Source organism: Gymnogyps californianus, chromosome 13, assembly GCF_018139145.2.
Source record: "Gymnogyps californianus isolate 813 chromosome 13, ASM1813914v2, whole genome shotgun sequence".
NCBI lineage: Eukaryota > Metazoa > Chordata > Aves > Accipitriformes > Cathartidae > Gymnogyps > Gymnogyps californianus.
Window position 1 is genome coordinate 15906618 of NC_059483.1, and position 17457 is coordinate 15924074.

Below are 17457 nucleotides of genomic sequence, written 5' to 3' on the forward strand. Positions count from 1 at the left end.
GCTCCCACAAATTGGTGGCTGATGAGGGACCCTTTTTCAATTGCAAGTGACAAGAAATGGACGGATAGAAAGATAATCTAACCATAGCCATTTTTGCACATAGGATGAAATTAATCTTCCATGAATTTTTGTGCCTATAAAATTTGATAGTGTGAATATTTGATGAAAACTCACCCCCTAAATGTGACATAAACTTAGCCAAAGCAAATGTTTACAGTTTTCACGCATCTCTACCACAGATGTTTCACTATTTAGACAAAACTCTCATTTTATGGAAAATTCAGCCCCTTCTTTTTCGCAGTGAGAGCAAAAATAATAAATGTATACTCAGTTAATTTCACTCTTGGAGATTAAGTTAATAGAGTTGATGAACTGCCTCGGGATTCTTCCCTTCATTTGTAAAAAGAATTGAAAACAACTGCACACCTACTGCAGGGCAACTGCAACAGTAATTTTCAGGCTGGTAGATGTTTGTAGATACTGCAAAATCTGGGGAAAGCAGGCACCTCAAAAGAGGCAGACTGGAATCTTGAATAAGTGACATGCTGCAACTAACCTATAACGCAGCATTTTATGATGAGTACTTCATGTATCTGGGAGCGTAAGGCACATTGGAAGGGGAGGTCAGCTGCAGCCCCAAATTTTATAATCAGTTTGTTGGAAATCATATCCAGTGGCAACACCAGTCCACAGCTTAGCAACACTCTTCCAGGCTTGCACATACTGGTAATTCACCACTCTCTGTAGCCAGCCTTCTATGCAATACCACAGAAGACTTTTTCCCAGAAGGAAAGAAATCTGTGTAAGACAGTCTGAGAAATCCCCTTTTGATTCCCACTTCATTTACTTCCTCCTACTTCCTTCCCTCTCCTATTCTTTCCATTATCCCTTTTCCTTGTAATTTTGGGCATGATTTTTTACTCTTGGAAAGTCTATTAGGCAGATGGATCTAGAAAATAACAGAAGCTAACTTTCAGATGGTCTTCCATAATTTACAATATGTTGCACCTATTCCTTTTCTGCATGAGTTTGTTTATAACTTGGGGAAGTCTAGGAGAACAGGAGTTGAAAACCTGCTCACAGCTTTCTACCTGACATACTGAATATATAGTTCAGTTTATTTATTGAAAATGCATATTTGTTTAGTAAGAGTTGAAGATTTAGACTGATCCAAAGTGACTGAAATCTAAATGATTAATTGAAAAACCAGTATTATTCTATCCTTTGTCTTTATATTTAGGAAGCATTCTTCATGGTTTTACTAATATCTTGTATTATTAAATCAACTAAAAACCACAGAGACAGACCATAACTGATACTACCTTGGACATTATTAAAAAACGAAAAATTCTCCTTCATCAGAGGCTGAAAAACAGAACCATGTGATAGAAAATTCTTGGAATAACTACTGTATTTCACAATTCCATCATATTTTGTTCTTACCAAGAGGAATGCCCAGGAGCTTGCCTAGCAGATATGTCTGTTGTCTCCATTCATGCACACTTCCAAATTTTCCTTTAGGCTTCTTGACAACAGAGAGCAGTCATCTTTCTGAGGGTGTTTGTGGCAATGTTTTTCCTCAAACAAGGATAACCTGTTTCTATTTATTTTTAAAATAGGTGAAGTGAACATAAAAATGTTACCAGAGGTTGCTGAATATTTCCAGATCCTATTGAAGCATAAGAGATATGGAAGTTGACTGTACAATTTGCAAGACACACCATTTTCCATAAAAACAAACCCTAAGTAGCTTCTGTCTTGAATTGTCCAGAAAAGCCAGAATTAAAAAACAAATTCCTATTTTGTATCCAGTAGACTTCTCGCTCTCATTATGTCTCTCTATATACATACATAAAAATACACAAAATGATGGGGTTAAACAAAGCTATGCTTCTGATATCTCTTCCTCCAAAAAAGGCCTGTTCCAAGTGTCATAGGCTCTGTAGGTGTTCTATTTTATGAACCTCAATATAACACAAATTTCAAAATGTTTTATAAGTAAGTATTTACAGCTGCTTCTATTTTCATAATGACATGCTGAACAGCAGCCATTGGGATACACACTTTACTACTACAATGGATTTTAAAGCCTTCTTCAATAATGAGTCCTGGATGATTCAAAATCCTACATGTTAACTCAGCTTCAATGTTAAAATCCAGCAAAAAGGTTTCAAGAACTCGTAAGGGGAAACCACTGTGACTGAGCTTAAATCTTAACAGAAGTCAGTGCACAAGTGTTATCCCACAGAAACAGAACATATTTATTCAGATGTGCAAATCTTATTCTGTCCTTCTTGCACAGAGATAATTACAGTAAGGGTAATAGAGAGGATTATGAGATGATGGCATTTAGAACCTCATAGAGAAGAATAGGTTTTTATCAGTTTTGCAGCAGATGTCTCCACATGGGAACAGAACACAAAAGTTAAGTCTACAGAGACTTCCATGTTTTTCAGAAGTCTCAGAACGTAGTTAATGCTGTTACGCCAGTTTAGAAAAAGTAGGTATAAATATAGTGAGATAAACAAACAGTGCGCTCTAAATGGGTATTCTATAAAATGCAGAACCACTAACATAGTTAAAGATTCAACCACTCAGAAAGAATCAGCAGACCCACAACAGAGTTCTAAAGATGGGGTTGTTTGGATAACTTGTTTAGTTCTTAATTCAGTAAAGCACTTTAATGTATGCCTGAATCCATTGCTTTGGTTAGCAGAGATGTAATAATTCACATATGTAAGCGCTTTGCTGAAATGAATACTAAACTACACATATATGATCCCCTGCATGTAATGAATCTGCCGTACTGTCTTGATACATGTGCATGTATTGTGGGATTGTTCTATAGCCAGACACCACGAAGGATAACAGAGGTATTCTGGGAAAGTGGTATATATGAATAATAATTTCATATAAACAATGTCTGTTATACTTCCAAACCAGCGGAATTTGGCCTCTCAGAGCAAAATGAGCAAGAAATACCATTTACTATATGTAATGGGATGCCAGCAAGAGAATACTATACCAAACATTTAACTTCCTCCCTTTGTAACATTCCCTTTCCAAACATCTCTTGAGATTTGATATTTAAACATGCAATTTACCAACCTTCTCAACTTAATGTAAATATCCAACAGAAGTTAACTTAAAGCCCCAGCATGTAACGAAACAACACACTATGGCTTATTTTAATTCAGTGAGAGTTATATAAAATAGAAGTATATGAAGATGTCATTAAAGGAAAAGTGATACAGGAATGAACTAAGAATGGATCATACAAAGTAGGCAGAAATGTAGTTCAGTACTCAGATGAAAATGTCTGAAAACAGTTATTCTTTGTGCTGGTCTATAGTTTTCCAGGGTACTTACCAATTACTTACAGGCTACTGGAATTGCCATACCTCATCACACTAGCAATGAATCTGACCTATTGGTTAGGAAAAGGCGCAATAACCCATTTTCCTACTTAAGCCTCACCATTGCACTGTCTCCTCTACTTGTATTACTGCATGTAACTGTGAACATTCTTGTTAGTCATAAAAATATCTTTAATCCTATTAATGCTTGTCCACTACATAATTTTGTGTTTGTTCAAGCTTAACCTTGCATTTAAAACAAAAAAAAAGAAAATTGAAATTTTATTGCAGTATATTCTAAAAGCTATAACAGAGACCTAAAACATCATAAGGGCAGCTTTTTAAAACTTACTCCAAAATACATATGAAGTTTTCACTCTTCCCTGTCTGTAGAATCAGTGAAAAGTTTTCACTTAGTATCTTGTGCTCTACAGAACAGAAAGTACCTATAAAGCAAGCAGGCATGTAGATCTATTATATCCTTCTTATTTCAGGCTATAGGTGAAGGAAGCAGAGAAGACTGAGTATAACCCTAGTTTTGTCTCTTTCACTAACTGATTTTTCACCAAGGCTCTCCTCTGTAATGTAACCTTTAATATAGATTCAGATAATTTCAACTGCTTCCAGAAGCCAAACTTTAAACAGGTAATTTAGGAATACATTCAGTCCAACATCATCTTCAGTTTTTTTTACTATCTGTAGGGTTTTTTTTAATTATTAATCCAAATTAATTGATTAGAATACTGTGTTACCTCTTTATTGTCAAATGCAACCAAATGGGTTTCATATATGCAGCTATGGTTACCTTTTTGTTGGTGGGTTACTCACAATTAACAATATATATTCTTGATATTTTACAGAGAGCGTAGATACTCATCTAAAATAGAACAGCTCTGACAGCCTTCAACATCTCTTTTCTGCCTGTCGTGTTTAAATAAGAAGATGCATACGTTATAAAGAGATGTAATTAAAAACTAGCAGACTATGAACTGTATCCTGGCTTTTAGTATAATTGCAGTATTGTTCAGTTTAAACCACACAAACTAAAATACAGTTTTTATCATGCTCTTGAAGAACTTCAAGAAATAAATGATCTCACTGTTTCCTTAAGTGGATGACATAATTCTTCACAAAAAACACTACCTCAGGAATAGACATAATCCACAGAATATTGGCCATATTTGTGCAGTTACTATGCCTACTTTAACTGTCTTGCTTCTGGCATAACAACTCCACAAAAACAATTTTTTAAAAAATTAAGACCTTACAGTATTTCAAATATCAGGTCAGGTTTTATTATATTCATTTTGTGGATTAGTAAACAGAATCCATAAGATATCAGGTTCTTATTATGATATTTACTTACAATACTTTGGTGTCTCTTGTTAATAATGGCTTTCAGCCACATATTTCAGTGATACGGAATTTATGCCAGATGCAAATAGTGATTACTTGTAGTCATCTAGGCACGTTTTATGTACACATATTTTATCTTAAATTTTGAAACTCTTTATGTCTACATACACTACGTAAAAAAATAACTTCTTTTTTACAAGCAAAAGTAATGATTTTTGTGTTATTGATACTCATGAGTTCCCAAAAAGTACTTTGGTCAATCTATTTCAGATTGTGGATTATTCTCCATTTTGACTGCCCATTGTTTATAAGGTACTCTGTATGACTCATAGTTAATTTACTTTTGTATCTATTTCTGATTACATGACAAACATTAACAGGGTAATAGCACTTTGGATATACATTTACATTGTGTATAAATGATCATCTCAACTAAAAGCCTTAAAACATTCAGAAAGCATTAGCCACTATATGATTCTAGCCAGCCATATAACTCTGTATGTGAAAGGCAGTAATCCTTCCTCTGGCAATTCACATATACCCTGAGGATAAGATTCAATTATCCTTATCTTCACAAAAAACATCTCCCCACTTTTTGATTTTAAGCACTGCAGAAAAAGTTTCTTCATGGCAAATTAAATTGACATTGGTCTAGAAAAGAATTCTTAACTACTTTGAGTGTCATGTTAAAGAATTCAAGTAGAAATACTAGTGATCGATTCATAGACAGCATTGTAATAGTTCTGACAAAAAAAAAAAAAAAAAAAAAAGGCATTCACTGAAACAGAAACCTACCTGCCTCTTTTTCTCTTTAAAAGGGAGAGGTAATAATGCAGAAGAAAATAATCTTTTTTAAATTTTTTTTTTTCCCCAAAAAATTGCACATGGGGCAGGAAACTAGGACTACAGCATTTCTGTGAGGAGTTGTTTCTTTTTATCCCCAAATCAAGAACTTTTGTTTGATCTCATACCCCCTCTTTCATCATACTGCAGGGGTGCCTAAAAAGATCGCTAATTAATATAACTTACGTCATAGCTTGAAAGGCCTATAAAGTGTCTGGACCTTCTTTTGTTCTTGAGATAACCAGTATAAAGCATACGGTTTGTGTAGCCGTAATAACATCCACCTCTAAAGTACTTCAGCCTTTTTAGAAAAAAAATCAAGTTAATAACATCCAGACAACATTGTACATGAGACATTCAATTTGCTGTACTAATGTTCCATGTTGCCAACATCAGCAGGTTCCTAAGCTACAGAAACTTGGTTAAAAATCTGCAGAAAGGTTTGTAACCTTGTGGATAGCAGACATGAAGAAAAAGATGATTTGTCACCAATGCGATGCCACAATGCAGCTACTCATTTTCTCGTAGCCTGTTTTCACAGCATCCACTTGATTTCATGTTTGTCTTTAGGATAGTTTTCAGATAAAGGAAACAAAAACATGTCATGTTTTCATCTTCCTTTGCCAAAGGAGGGTAAGCAAAGCATTCTTTCCTGTCCTATGGCAGAATCTAAATGTCTGGGGAATTTTACATATACCCAAAGCTCAGACTTTCATTTCATATAGAGCAGTTGAAGCCAATAGATTGTTGGACATCTTTAAACTCACTAAACAGATTTTTAGTAAAAAAAATAAATGCAGAATTATTAAATATATATTTCACATATCTCTAATATAAATGAGCACATTGAAATAAAGGTCTTCAGTGACCAAGTGACCAGTAGTCATCAGTAATGACCAAGTATTTTCTTAAGTATTTAAGAAAGCATAACACCATATATTACTAAATGTACTATATTGATCTTGTAAAAGTATGCATTAAAGTCCCACATAGCTAAGGAGTTATCAACTGATTATTATTGCCTGCAAGTATTATTATAAAATCAAATCTAAATCCAGCAAACTTTGAGGTGCTAATCTCTGGATTCAATTACAACTTTAAGTATCATATATAGACCTAGAGACCTTCCAGACTGAAATTTTTCATATACAGCAGATGCAAAAGCAGGTATAAATACTTAAAAGTCATGGAACTATTTATCTTGTAATTTCAACAGTTCTGTTAAGACGTAGGCAGCATCAGCTATTAGGTCTTTCTGCATCATAATCATTTAGCAGTAGGAACAAAGATGTTATTGCAGTTATTCTTTATATTCACCCTACTTGAAGTCTTAGCACTGACAGAAATCATCTTAAATCTCTGCCTTGTTGTAATGGTGCATAAGCAGAAAGAAAATACTCATCTCCCATACACAATGAACTCTCCCCAGAGCCCTCAGAATAACAGGGAGACAGACAGATGAAGTTCTGTTCCCTGTTACTTGCCCAGTAAGTGAAAGGCTGCAGAATACTAAGGTAACTGAATGTGGGGGTCCTTTTAACTCAGATTTAAAAAAAAAAAAAGAGAGGAAAAAAAAACGAAAAAAAGAAAGCATGAATTCTAGAGTACATTCATCCTTCCTTTTCATCAACAGAGACAAAATTCAGGAGAGACTTCTAGCCTGTCTAGCTGGATTTAATTCTAGAAAATGAGGAAATTTTAGGTCGGATTTTGGTTTCCATTTCACTTTACTAAGTAGTGAGGGATTATTGCTTCTGTTTTTACATATATCTACCATAGCATATAGCTATTTCAGATAATTATGAAAGCAAATGCTTTTCAGGATCAAAGGACAAACCCAAAGGGAAGGATATAGTTCAATTGATTCAATGAGTCTCTTGCTTTCTTTTCCAGATTTTACACATGGTACAATACCACCAAGTGAAGAGCTCCCAGGCTAAGGGAGCAGAACATCCATTTCTGGATGTTGCAAGTCACAACAGCTCACAAAGATGATATCTTCCTAGACCAATTGTGAGTACTGCATCAACCCATATGAAAAAGGAATACTAGAAGACTGTATCCACACTGAAATTTCACAAAAATATTTGCTTATATACTTCAATTATGTACCTATTTTCCCTTGATCTCAATGGGATTTTAGCCTTTGCCCTGAATCATGATCATGGAAGAAATGCTTTTGGGCTTCTCCAAAACAATGAGGAGATGGGCTTTATAGAAGTATAGAACTTGATAGCCACATAAAAACAATGGGGAAAAGGATGAGAGAAAAAGACCCATGCTGCAAAATATGCAGGCACTTGGTCATTTTAGCCAGTGGAGAAAAAGGATCATGAGACTTCATGGAGTTGCTGGTGAGTCACTAGGGTTTTAAAGTGTCTCCTCATGCATTTATACAAAAAGATTTACTATATTATTTTCCTTTGCAATGTCACAACATACTGAGAACAGTCTTGCTATAGTTAAAATGTCAAAATATGTTAAATATTATTTAAGTAGATACTTTCCGTTCCAAGTTTATTAATTTTCAATTAGTGACTAAAATGGCTTCCAACAGAGAGCATGACAGGGCTTGAAGCTCTGATCATATCTCTGATCTCACTGTAATTTCATTTTTAGATGTATAAATACTATTTTTAGATGCTACAGCATTTCAGCACCATTTACAATGTTAATCTTCCTGGCATTTTCCATGAGTTACTTCCTGGAATTTTCCAATAGAGAGGAAGTAGGATTGTGTTATTTAAGAAGAGACAATTAGTGGTACTACTTTCTGGGTACTATCTTTTCCTGTAGTCATGTCCATTTGCCTGCCCCTTCCACCCCATAACAATGTCTTTTCATGCTTTTAAATTAGAATAAGGTACCTAGTGAAATATGTAAGTGCAGTATTTTGCTTGGTTTCTAATAGTGCATTTGGATACAATAGTAGAAGCAATAATATACAGTAAAAGCATGACTCTCTCTGTTCCAACTGACATCAAAAAGATGTTCTGAGACTTAAAGGCTTTCTCCTGAAATAGGACGCCTAAAAAAAAAAAAAAAAAAAAGTATTGCAACTGTATCATAGTTGTAATTGTAAACAAACACTTTCTTGGTACTATTCTTTTTAAATACTTATTTCTGCTACATGGTGAAAACTTGAGCTTTTATATGACAGTGTAGATGGATTTACTCTTGCAGATTAATTGTTCTCTTTTTGGTACTTCATGTGGCAGAGCTGTCATGAATGAATTACAGAAACTTGAAAATGCTGAATGTAAGTTTCATGAATGAGAAAAATTATGTACATAGCATAAACTCATTTATAATGTGTGAGAATCTAGCTCCTTAAGGTGCACGATTGCATGTATGGACTCATAAAAAAAAGGAAAGAGACATTAACAAATTAGAGCCTTAGTCATACAAATAAAACATAGTGTGTTATAAAAATAGCATCTACTAGACTTACATTTTAAGTAGCAGAAGATATTAAGAAAACATGGGGAAGTGGGTTTTTTGGTGAGGCAGATAGGGACTCATAAACAGTAAAACAAAAGTGTTCCTTCTTTCTAGGAAACAGTCCAGAAGATAATTTTAAATAGTCTTTTGATGGTCATAATTCTCTAGCTCATACACAAAATCAGGCTGATGTGCCCCCAAAAAACTCAATTACTTAATTTAAGCTACTTTGGGTATTTAATTAGAGCCATGTTATTCCATTTCAAAATTATTGCAGCACAATTTTTATTTAATACATTATCAGAAAGAAGCAGCTTTTTCATCAGTTGTCAGGCAGAATACATCTACAATCATATGTAATAAAGTGCTCTTATCCCTGTTCACACAGTATCTTTTTTAAAAAAGACTATCTTTTGCAAAGATATAGATGGCTTAGAAACAAGAAGAAAATGTGAATTGTTATTTACATGGTGACAGTATGTTTTCACTCTCCATTTTTAGAGATTGTCACCAACAAACTGGCAAAGCCTTCACAGTTATATGAAGAATTTGTTCCTTTCTATAAGAGAACAAAATATTTCTGCTGCAACTAATGATGGCATATTTAATATTATATAACATTAGATAAAATATAACTGAAATAGGTACTTTGCTGACAGGATAATTGAGGTAAACTGAAACTCAAGAACTTATCTCATTTAGAGCTATTACTTTGTCCATCACTGTCCACCACAGTATCAAAATGGCAGGAAAAACATAAATTATAAGAAAGATGGCAAGGCAATGTATAGATGAATAGAGAACAAAAAACGCGAGAAAAAAACTACTAAGCAGTTCAAAGGTGTGATTTATAAATATAAAAAATGGCTTTGGAGAGAATAAAGATCGTGTAATGCAAAAGCAGGGGATCTTGAAGCGCACCGCACGCATAATTTTTAGGCACGCTGACATTGCAAATATGTAGAATATTGCGTTTTCAATAATTCTTCTTTTCTAGAACAACAAATCCAACAAAGAACATTGAAAGCTCTAATGCATTAAAGCATACATATGGAAATCTTTTACATTTTTCATACTGAAACATTTCAGGCTGAAAAGAGGAAAAACTGACTTGATTTTTTTCCTACATATTTTCTAATATACAATTTAGAAGACACTATAATACATTAAATATTTCATAAGAGTTGGGTAGAATATTGCATACTAAGTAAAAGCTACTCCCTGAACACTGTGTCCTTGCTAAACAAGGTAGGATTCTTCATGTAGGCCTTTGCAGAAGTATACCCAAAGGGAAACCTGTCCTGCTGCTTATTGCAACAGCTGTGCTAGGTATTGTTATCTCAGATATAGCTGTTGATTTGCACATGAAAGATATACAGCACATGGTTTTGTGAAAATACTTAGCTGACTGTTTCAGAGAATTCTTTCCTTACTGATTTCATGTGATAGAGAGAGTTTTTGCATGGTCTCTTCCCATTCTTAAGAGAGGAACTTCATAGTATAAGAGAATACAAGACATCAGAGGCACATCCCTCTGAGAGAGTCTGTAAATCTCCTTAGACATCAGTGTTTGCTAGATAAAGCAAAATGTTCTCATTGAACATTTGAGGACTTAACAACTTAAATCAGATAACATCCCACTGAATAAGAGAGGAAAGACTGGCCACAAGACTTTTTTTTTTTTTTTTTTTTTTTTTTAACTTTTAAGCCTCTTTTCCAGTGGAACAAAATGGGTTATGTTTTCATAAAACAGAGCTAATGTTAGCCTACAAAGTCACTCAATCATATCAAAACTGGAAAGGAGATAAAATTAGTGGGAAGGAGAAAGTGCCAGAAATACTGATTGGCATTCCAAAGATAATTTAGATTCAGTCATATTCCTCATATCCTCTATTTAATTTGTTTAAATTTAATTTGTTTGAATTTATATATTGCTTAATGAAAATTCTTCATACATCATCTGATCACGGAAATCTTGAACTATTACAAGATTTAATTCACTAAAGTATTAAGAGTAAATACTGGAGCCTATAGCTGAAATTAACACTTCTCAGACTATTTCTATAGGGATAAAAGTGTATGCAAACATCTGGGAATTACTAAAAAAAAAAAAAGGAAAAAATTTTGTCTGTTTTTTACAAACATTTGTGATCTGAAGAAGCAGCTATTAAAATAATAATTTCACAATCAGGTTATAGTCGTCTTGTTTCTCTCAGAAAACATTCGGAAATAAGTGTGAATACAAAGACGAATTTAAGAGATACATTGAGACTATATTACTACCAGGCATTTATATGAGCACAGACAGCTGATAAAAGACTTAAGCCATATAATAGTAAGGAGTTACACTCATTTACTTAGGAAGAAAAACATAACATATGACCTGTCTGATAAAAACAGATTCCATTTTGAATATTTAAATATCTGAAAAAACAAGCTACAGTTCAAGTATGTTACTGTTTCCAGAATTATTCAGTAATTTCAACAGACAAATGTATTTTATAAAGCCCTAACTTTCCAAATGTCTAATTAATCAACAGAAAAATCAATAAAAGCTTTACTCCTGAAGAATCACCCATCTTCAACAGTAAATACAGAATAAGAAAAGGCAGCAGATATTTTCATGTAAATAGCAACAACAAATAATCTCAGTGAAAAGCACTGAAGAAAAGTAGGGAGACAAAGATCAAAGGTCACGTATTCTCCTCCGACTTGTAAATAGTTGATCACCACATTTCAAGGAAGTAGTTCTTGTATGTCACAGAATAGAAACAAGTATTTCTGTTATATTTCAGCAATATTGCCATTGCCAATTGAGATGTGACCCAACGAAGAACAATAAATACCAAAATGGACAAACGCTGACATCCAGTGGAACTTCTTTCATAATATCTAGTTCTACATCTTAATGCACTAATTGAATATTGAACTTCCTCATCCCTTCCACTACACAAAGGCTAGCATCAATTCACACGAAAAGTACTACATGTCTCCTCAGAATATGCACAAATACCGATGCATCCTTGCATTCTTTTAAAGATGACAGACTTCCTGGCATGTCCTGGTAAAAATCACAAAAAGTATGAACTTTCTTCTTTTAGAGAATGAAGTTACATAAAAGGAGTGAGCAAGGTATCTGAAGAGAAAAATAGATCTTCAGATTGCAGTTAGTTATTACTCTACATTCTCTGAATAAAAACCTCTTAACCAACAAAAAATAGAATAGTTGTATGTCATTTTTACTACACAAAATGACAGTAATTGACATAACGTTTTCAGAAGATCAGTAAAAAAATCACCAATTTCCCATTTTCTCTTGCTCACTGATTGCTAACAGATGAGGTTTAGCTCAGGTGAACAAGAAAAGGGAGAAACAGAAAACAAATGTAATTTTATAAATGATAGAAATGCGACTAAAAACTACAAATCAAAGCTACTACTTCTTTCCACAGAATACTGAAACCCCACGCAGCACACCTATTAATCAATTACTTGCTCAAATTGCACTTCAAAGAGTGAGGCTGTTTCTTCCACAGGCATATAACATGGCAGGTATCTCAAACTACAAAAACTTCCTAAAATAGTCCCAAAACTTGCTTTAGCAGAAGATAAAAAGTGTAGAAGGAAGTTATTTCACATCCAAACATGAGGCCTACTAGAGCTTTCTCATCGGGAAAATTCAAGGCATTTCTGCACTACCATATAACATCCATGTGTTATGTAACAAGGTAATTTAATTCTGGACAAATTTCTTCATACAGATCGATAGAACCAAATACATTTTTAATAAAATCTCACCAGTTGCCAACTCTACCCCTCACTCTGCCAAATAAAGAAATTAAAAATACTGAGTACTACATCTGCTCCTCCTCCAGTCATAGCAAACCATTCACTGTCCACAGTACATACCCCTCTTTAGCTTCAAAAAGCATTGAATTATTAGTGAGTATTTTGGGAGAAAGAAGAGAAAAGTTTTTTTGTGTTTAATGATGTCTTACAGGGGAAGCATTATATAATGGTCCAAAATGTACCCTGGAGGGAAATATTTCCATAATATCTTATTATCCTAAGTTCATTACTACAGTAAAAGGCCATCTCTATTCTCGAGCAATATCACATGAGCATCATTTTTGTCATTAGTGAAGCATCTAGCTACCCAAAATCATTTCTAGATCATTAGAAAGATTGTTACTGACTTTTTAATAGGCATACACTTTACATTGGATATGAAGCTTTGGGTTTCCCATCAAATAAAGGTGATAACATACTTACTTTTCTGTCTGGCCAATTATATTTTGCAAATATTGTATCGTATGTGTCCACAGCTCCATCAGTAATCAACATTATGGCTTGGCTGCAAATACTTCCTTGTCCTGTGTGATTGAACTGTGAAAGGAAACATTTAGTTACAGCACATTCCTGTTAGATGAAGATAGATAGGATTGCACTGGATAAACATGGATCTTGTCAAGTCTAGCATGCTTAGAAGTAGGTGAAAAAGTCTCAGGTTGAAAACGTTTTATCATAGATACTATGTTCTTACTGAGTTGTAACTTCAGTTGTGTAACAGAACGGGGATTCATCATATATCCCCACTTTATCAGCTTGAAAAATAAGAAACATACATAAATATAGCACTTCCCCAAATTGAAGGTGTATCTCCCTGTTTTAGATAGATGATATGTATTGATGCATCTACATAGGGTTTGCTTGGATTTAAATATAATTTTAAAAGAACAAGCTACACAAAAAGAAGAAATGAATGACTGATAATTTTACTACAAAGTACAGAAGATACACCACTTCTGGAGAGACATATGACTATTCATATGGCATTCATATTCACTCAGGATTACATTCCATATGTTATTTTTCATAAAATGTTTATCTGGGAGAACCACGTTAATATTTATATATTCTCAGATTCTCTTATCACTCAAAATGAAGACATGTAAGTAATTCAAGCTGCTGAACAGCAGTACTTGAGCACAGGTACTTAGACAGCAATCAACATATCCTTTGGAGTATGCAAAGAAAGTTTCATCGTTCCACAAATGGGATTTTCTCCCGGTCAAAGAGCAAGTAAATTGGACTGAGTCACAACATAAGCTTTGATCTCTTGATTCTGGAGTTGGTGCCTAATCCATGTGTCTCCATTTGCTCTTATTACAGAATAAGTTCTTACTTGTCTGTGTATTATTTTATATATTCAAGGAACTTAACTGAAACCCCTGGCTTTTAGCAAAAAAATGCAAAGTTGGAAAATTATTTGATTTTTAATTACTCTGTATGAACACTAAAAAAATCTGTGAAAAGATCAATAAACTGGGGCGTTACACACAACTCTACAGATTGGGCTAACATTTGAATACATACTAATGAATGAACAATCTCCTTTTGTTCTCTTCCTATGTAGTTTTCAGGTACATTACCAACTTTGAGGTCAGACAAGGCCTCATCCTACCACCTTTCTCTTGGTACTGAGAAAGTCAAGCAATAATTACCTTGTCCCACCTCACCAGACTATCTGTGACAAACAGTGCCCAAAAAAGGGTGGTCCTATTTGAGAAGTAGTATTTAAATTTAAAGGTGAATTACCTTGCAGGGACTCTAACTGCTTCTGGACTCAACAAAATTTATTTGGAGTATTCTAGTTTGATTTGGGCTAGCAACTGCTCTTTCTTTAAGCTTTCTGCAGTCCACCTGCCCTTACATATTCACTGTTCTTCCCAAAACTCTAAAAACCTTTTTTCTAGAAAAAGTTCTTAACTTCTAAAAATGTCATCTTTGTAGACATGCCTGCAGTAGGAAAGGGAGTGGATGGTGGGTTCCAGCAGTGCTCTGTCCTTTTTCTTCTGCCTTCACATTTCTATATATGAGTAATCACATCCACAAATATCATTCAACAATCATTTATATCATCTGCAGCTCTCCTCCAGATCAGTTTCCTTTTGATCAAACAGGAACCTCAGCGAACAGTAATAGAAACATGTTACTTAAAGGGAAACCAATGTGGGTTTACAGAGTTAGCTATATTCCGGTCACTGCCTGTGTGAAAACTCTTACCTGTGATACCTGCAAGGCAGTCTATCCTTAAAATTCTTCAGTCATGACAGTTTTTCCAGTCTTAACCAGAACCAGAATTATTAAAGTGGGATTCCTTCATCAGTATGATCTTAGATCCAGTATTTTCTCATAAAGATGAAGTTACTTTGTCAAGGGATATATTCTTCATATGGACAACATATTTTGAAAGAGACAAGGTATATCAAAAGGGAAATTAACGAAGGAGGAATGCCTTCATATATTTATTTTAAAACATCACTCTGTATGCATCTGCATTATTCTACATAGTTATGTTAGAATATTTTGAAGAATGAGATTAAATTCAAATGCTCTGATGAGTAATATCTTCTCATATTTGTCTAGAACTTTAATTTTATTGAATAGCAAGAGTGATGAAAGTGTTTTCCATAATAATAACAATGACAAGGGCCTTATGATGAACTACAATTAACTCAGTGATTCATCAGTTAGCAGCAAAAATTTCAATGCATCCTGACATTTACAGCATTTGGTTGTGATTAACAGTCTTTGAAATGTCACAGAATTTTATTTAATTGGCTATGATTTTTTTAAAGGTAATCACTGCAAAGACCGCATTTGTCACCAAAAGAGATAATTGCAGTTGTCACATGACATAGTAGGTGCCTAACTACTGTACCAAGCACTTCTATATTCTTACACTGTATAATGAACACTGCATAAATTGATGATTGGAAAGAATTTGGAAGTGGATTTTTAAATGTGCTTTTCAAAGACATTAGTATCAACCATCTCCAAGTCTTAACAACCTAGGCAAATACTGAAAGGTAATTGCACGGCAAAATTAACGGAGTTTAATTAGTGTAACCCCTGAACCACTTTAAAATCCAACCAGAATCTTAATAGACTATTTGTGTAAAACAAAGCTTTTTCTTTTTTTCCTTTCCTTTTTTTTTCCTCCCTTCCACCCCCCCGCCTTCTTTTTTTTAAATGTAGACGAGACATCCTTAGCTAACCTGTAATTCACAAGAATAGATTTCTGGCACGTAAAGGTCACATCCTGTAGACAAAGTGGAAAATGGTTAGCTGTACTGTTTTAAGGAGAGATTAAGTAGCTTTTTCTCTGGCCTAGGCTGCTTAATAGAAGCTCCCAGAGACTTTGCCAATATGCCTGTATATAACGGAAAAGATTTTTATGCTGTCAATTCTGGAAGTAAAGGCTTGAAGCTATTATACTGCCTTTTATAGTATAAATAGAAACAGTCATTACTCCACCTTGAATAGATCTGAACATACATGTAGCATGACCATGTACAGATCAAAAGATTCTCACTCATCACAGGTACAATTCAGTACATGGGATGTCAGTTCCCTTTATTCTTAAAACTATCAGTTTATCTAATGAGATTTTTATACCACATCCATCATTGTAACTTCAGTTGCCTCACAGATTTTAAAACAAAACAAAAAAACCTCATCTAAGGTCTTCTTGATCACTGTCTGTAATGTTTTTTTTCAGTTTACACAGATTTGGAAGACTAGTACAGAACATCTCTTGTATTGAGGCTGGTTGCTATTTACTGTTGTGTATCTGTTTCCTAAGACTATATTCAATGCCCATAATGGGATTCTTAATAAACTCTCTACAAACAACCTAGAGTGTTCTTTACGTCATGCAGCTTTTCCCATTGTCATTTTTGGCATGCACCGCATGAAGGAATTAGTTCCACACTGTCTGGCTGAACACGTGGGCAGTGGCTGGAGGAAGATCCTCATCTTTTCATCTTAGGATTTTATGCCTGGAAAAGAACTGATCAATATTGTGCTTCAAGATGAATACAAAGGAATTGGAACCATTAGTTAATCTATGATCCTACAGTATAAAGGCAGGCACACTTCTCAAGTCAAACCTTTTGGAGAATATTTTGTTTTGATGTCTCATTTGCAAGGTACATCCTTCAATCAAAAGACAGTTTGCTACTTATTTTAGATGAGATTTTCTTTTTCCAGCAGACTAACAGATTTTTTTTTTTCCCCAAAAGAAATGACTATACTTAAGGAAACACTTTCAAACATTTTCATGAATATAAGCTGAGTTGAAAAAAAGGGAAAACAAGAAGGAGGCAGAAAAGGAAAAGGTCTGGGGGCGAGAGGGGGGGAAGAAAAAAAGGAATTTGCTTGTTGTATTTGTGACTGAAATATTTCTTTCCAAAACAATCCTCGTAAATGTGAGCTACAATAGTAAAGTTTCTAAAAACATTAGTTGGTATAGCTCAATCTTTATTCTATCATCTGTTAATTCATGAGTTGTGACTAGTTTGTCCGTATTCTTAAAATCCAACTGAGGTTAGTTAGGATGCATATTAATTCTAAAGGTACATGATTTTTAAGACATAGGATCTACTAAGGCTAGGTA

At 34.2% G+C, this 17457-nt stretch overlaps 1 protein-coding gene across 1 annotated transcript in view; it reads right to left on the bottom strand.

Moving 5' to 3' along the window:
* CACNA2D3 (calcium voltage-gated channel auxiliary subunit alpha2delta 3) overlaps nt 1–17457 on the bottom strand; it is a 483288-nt gene that overhangs the window by 226179 nt on the left and 239652 nt on the right. The window contains exon 11 of the mRNA XM_050904793.1: nt 13269–13382. Within this exon, the coding sequence (XP_050760750.1) occupies nt 13269–13382 (114 nt within the window). The remainder of the gene's footprint in view (nt 1–13268; nt 13383–17457) is intronic.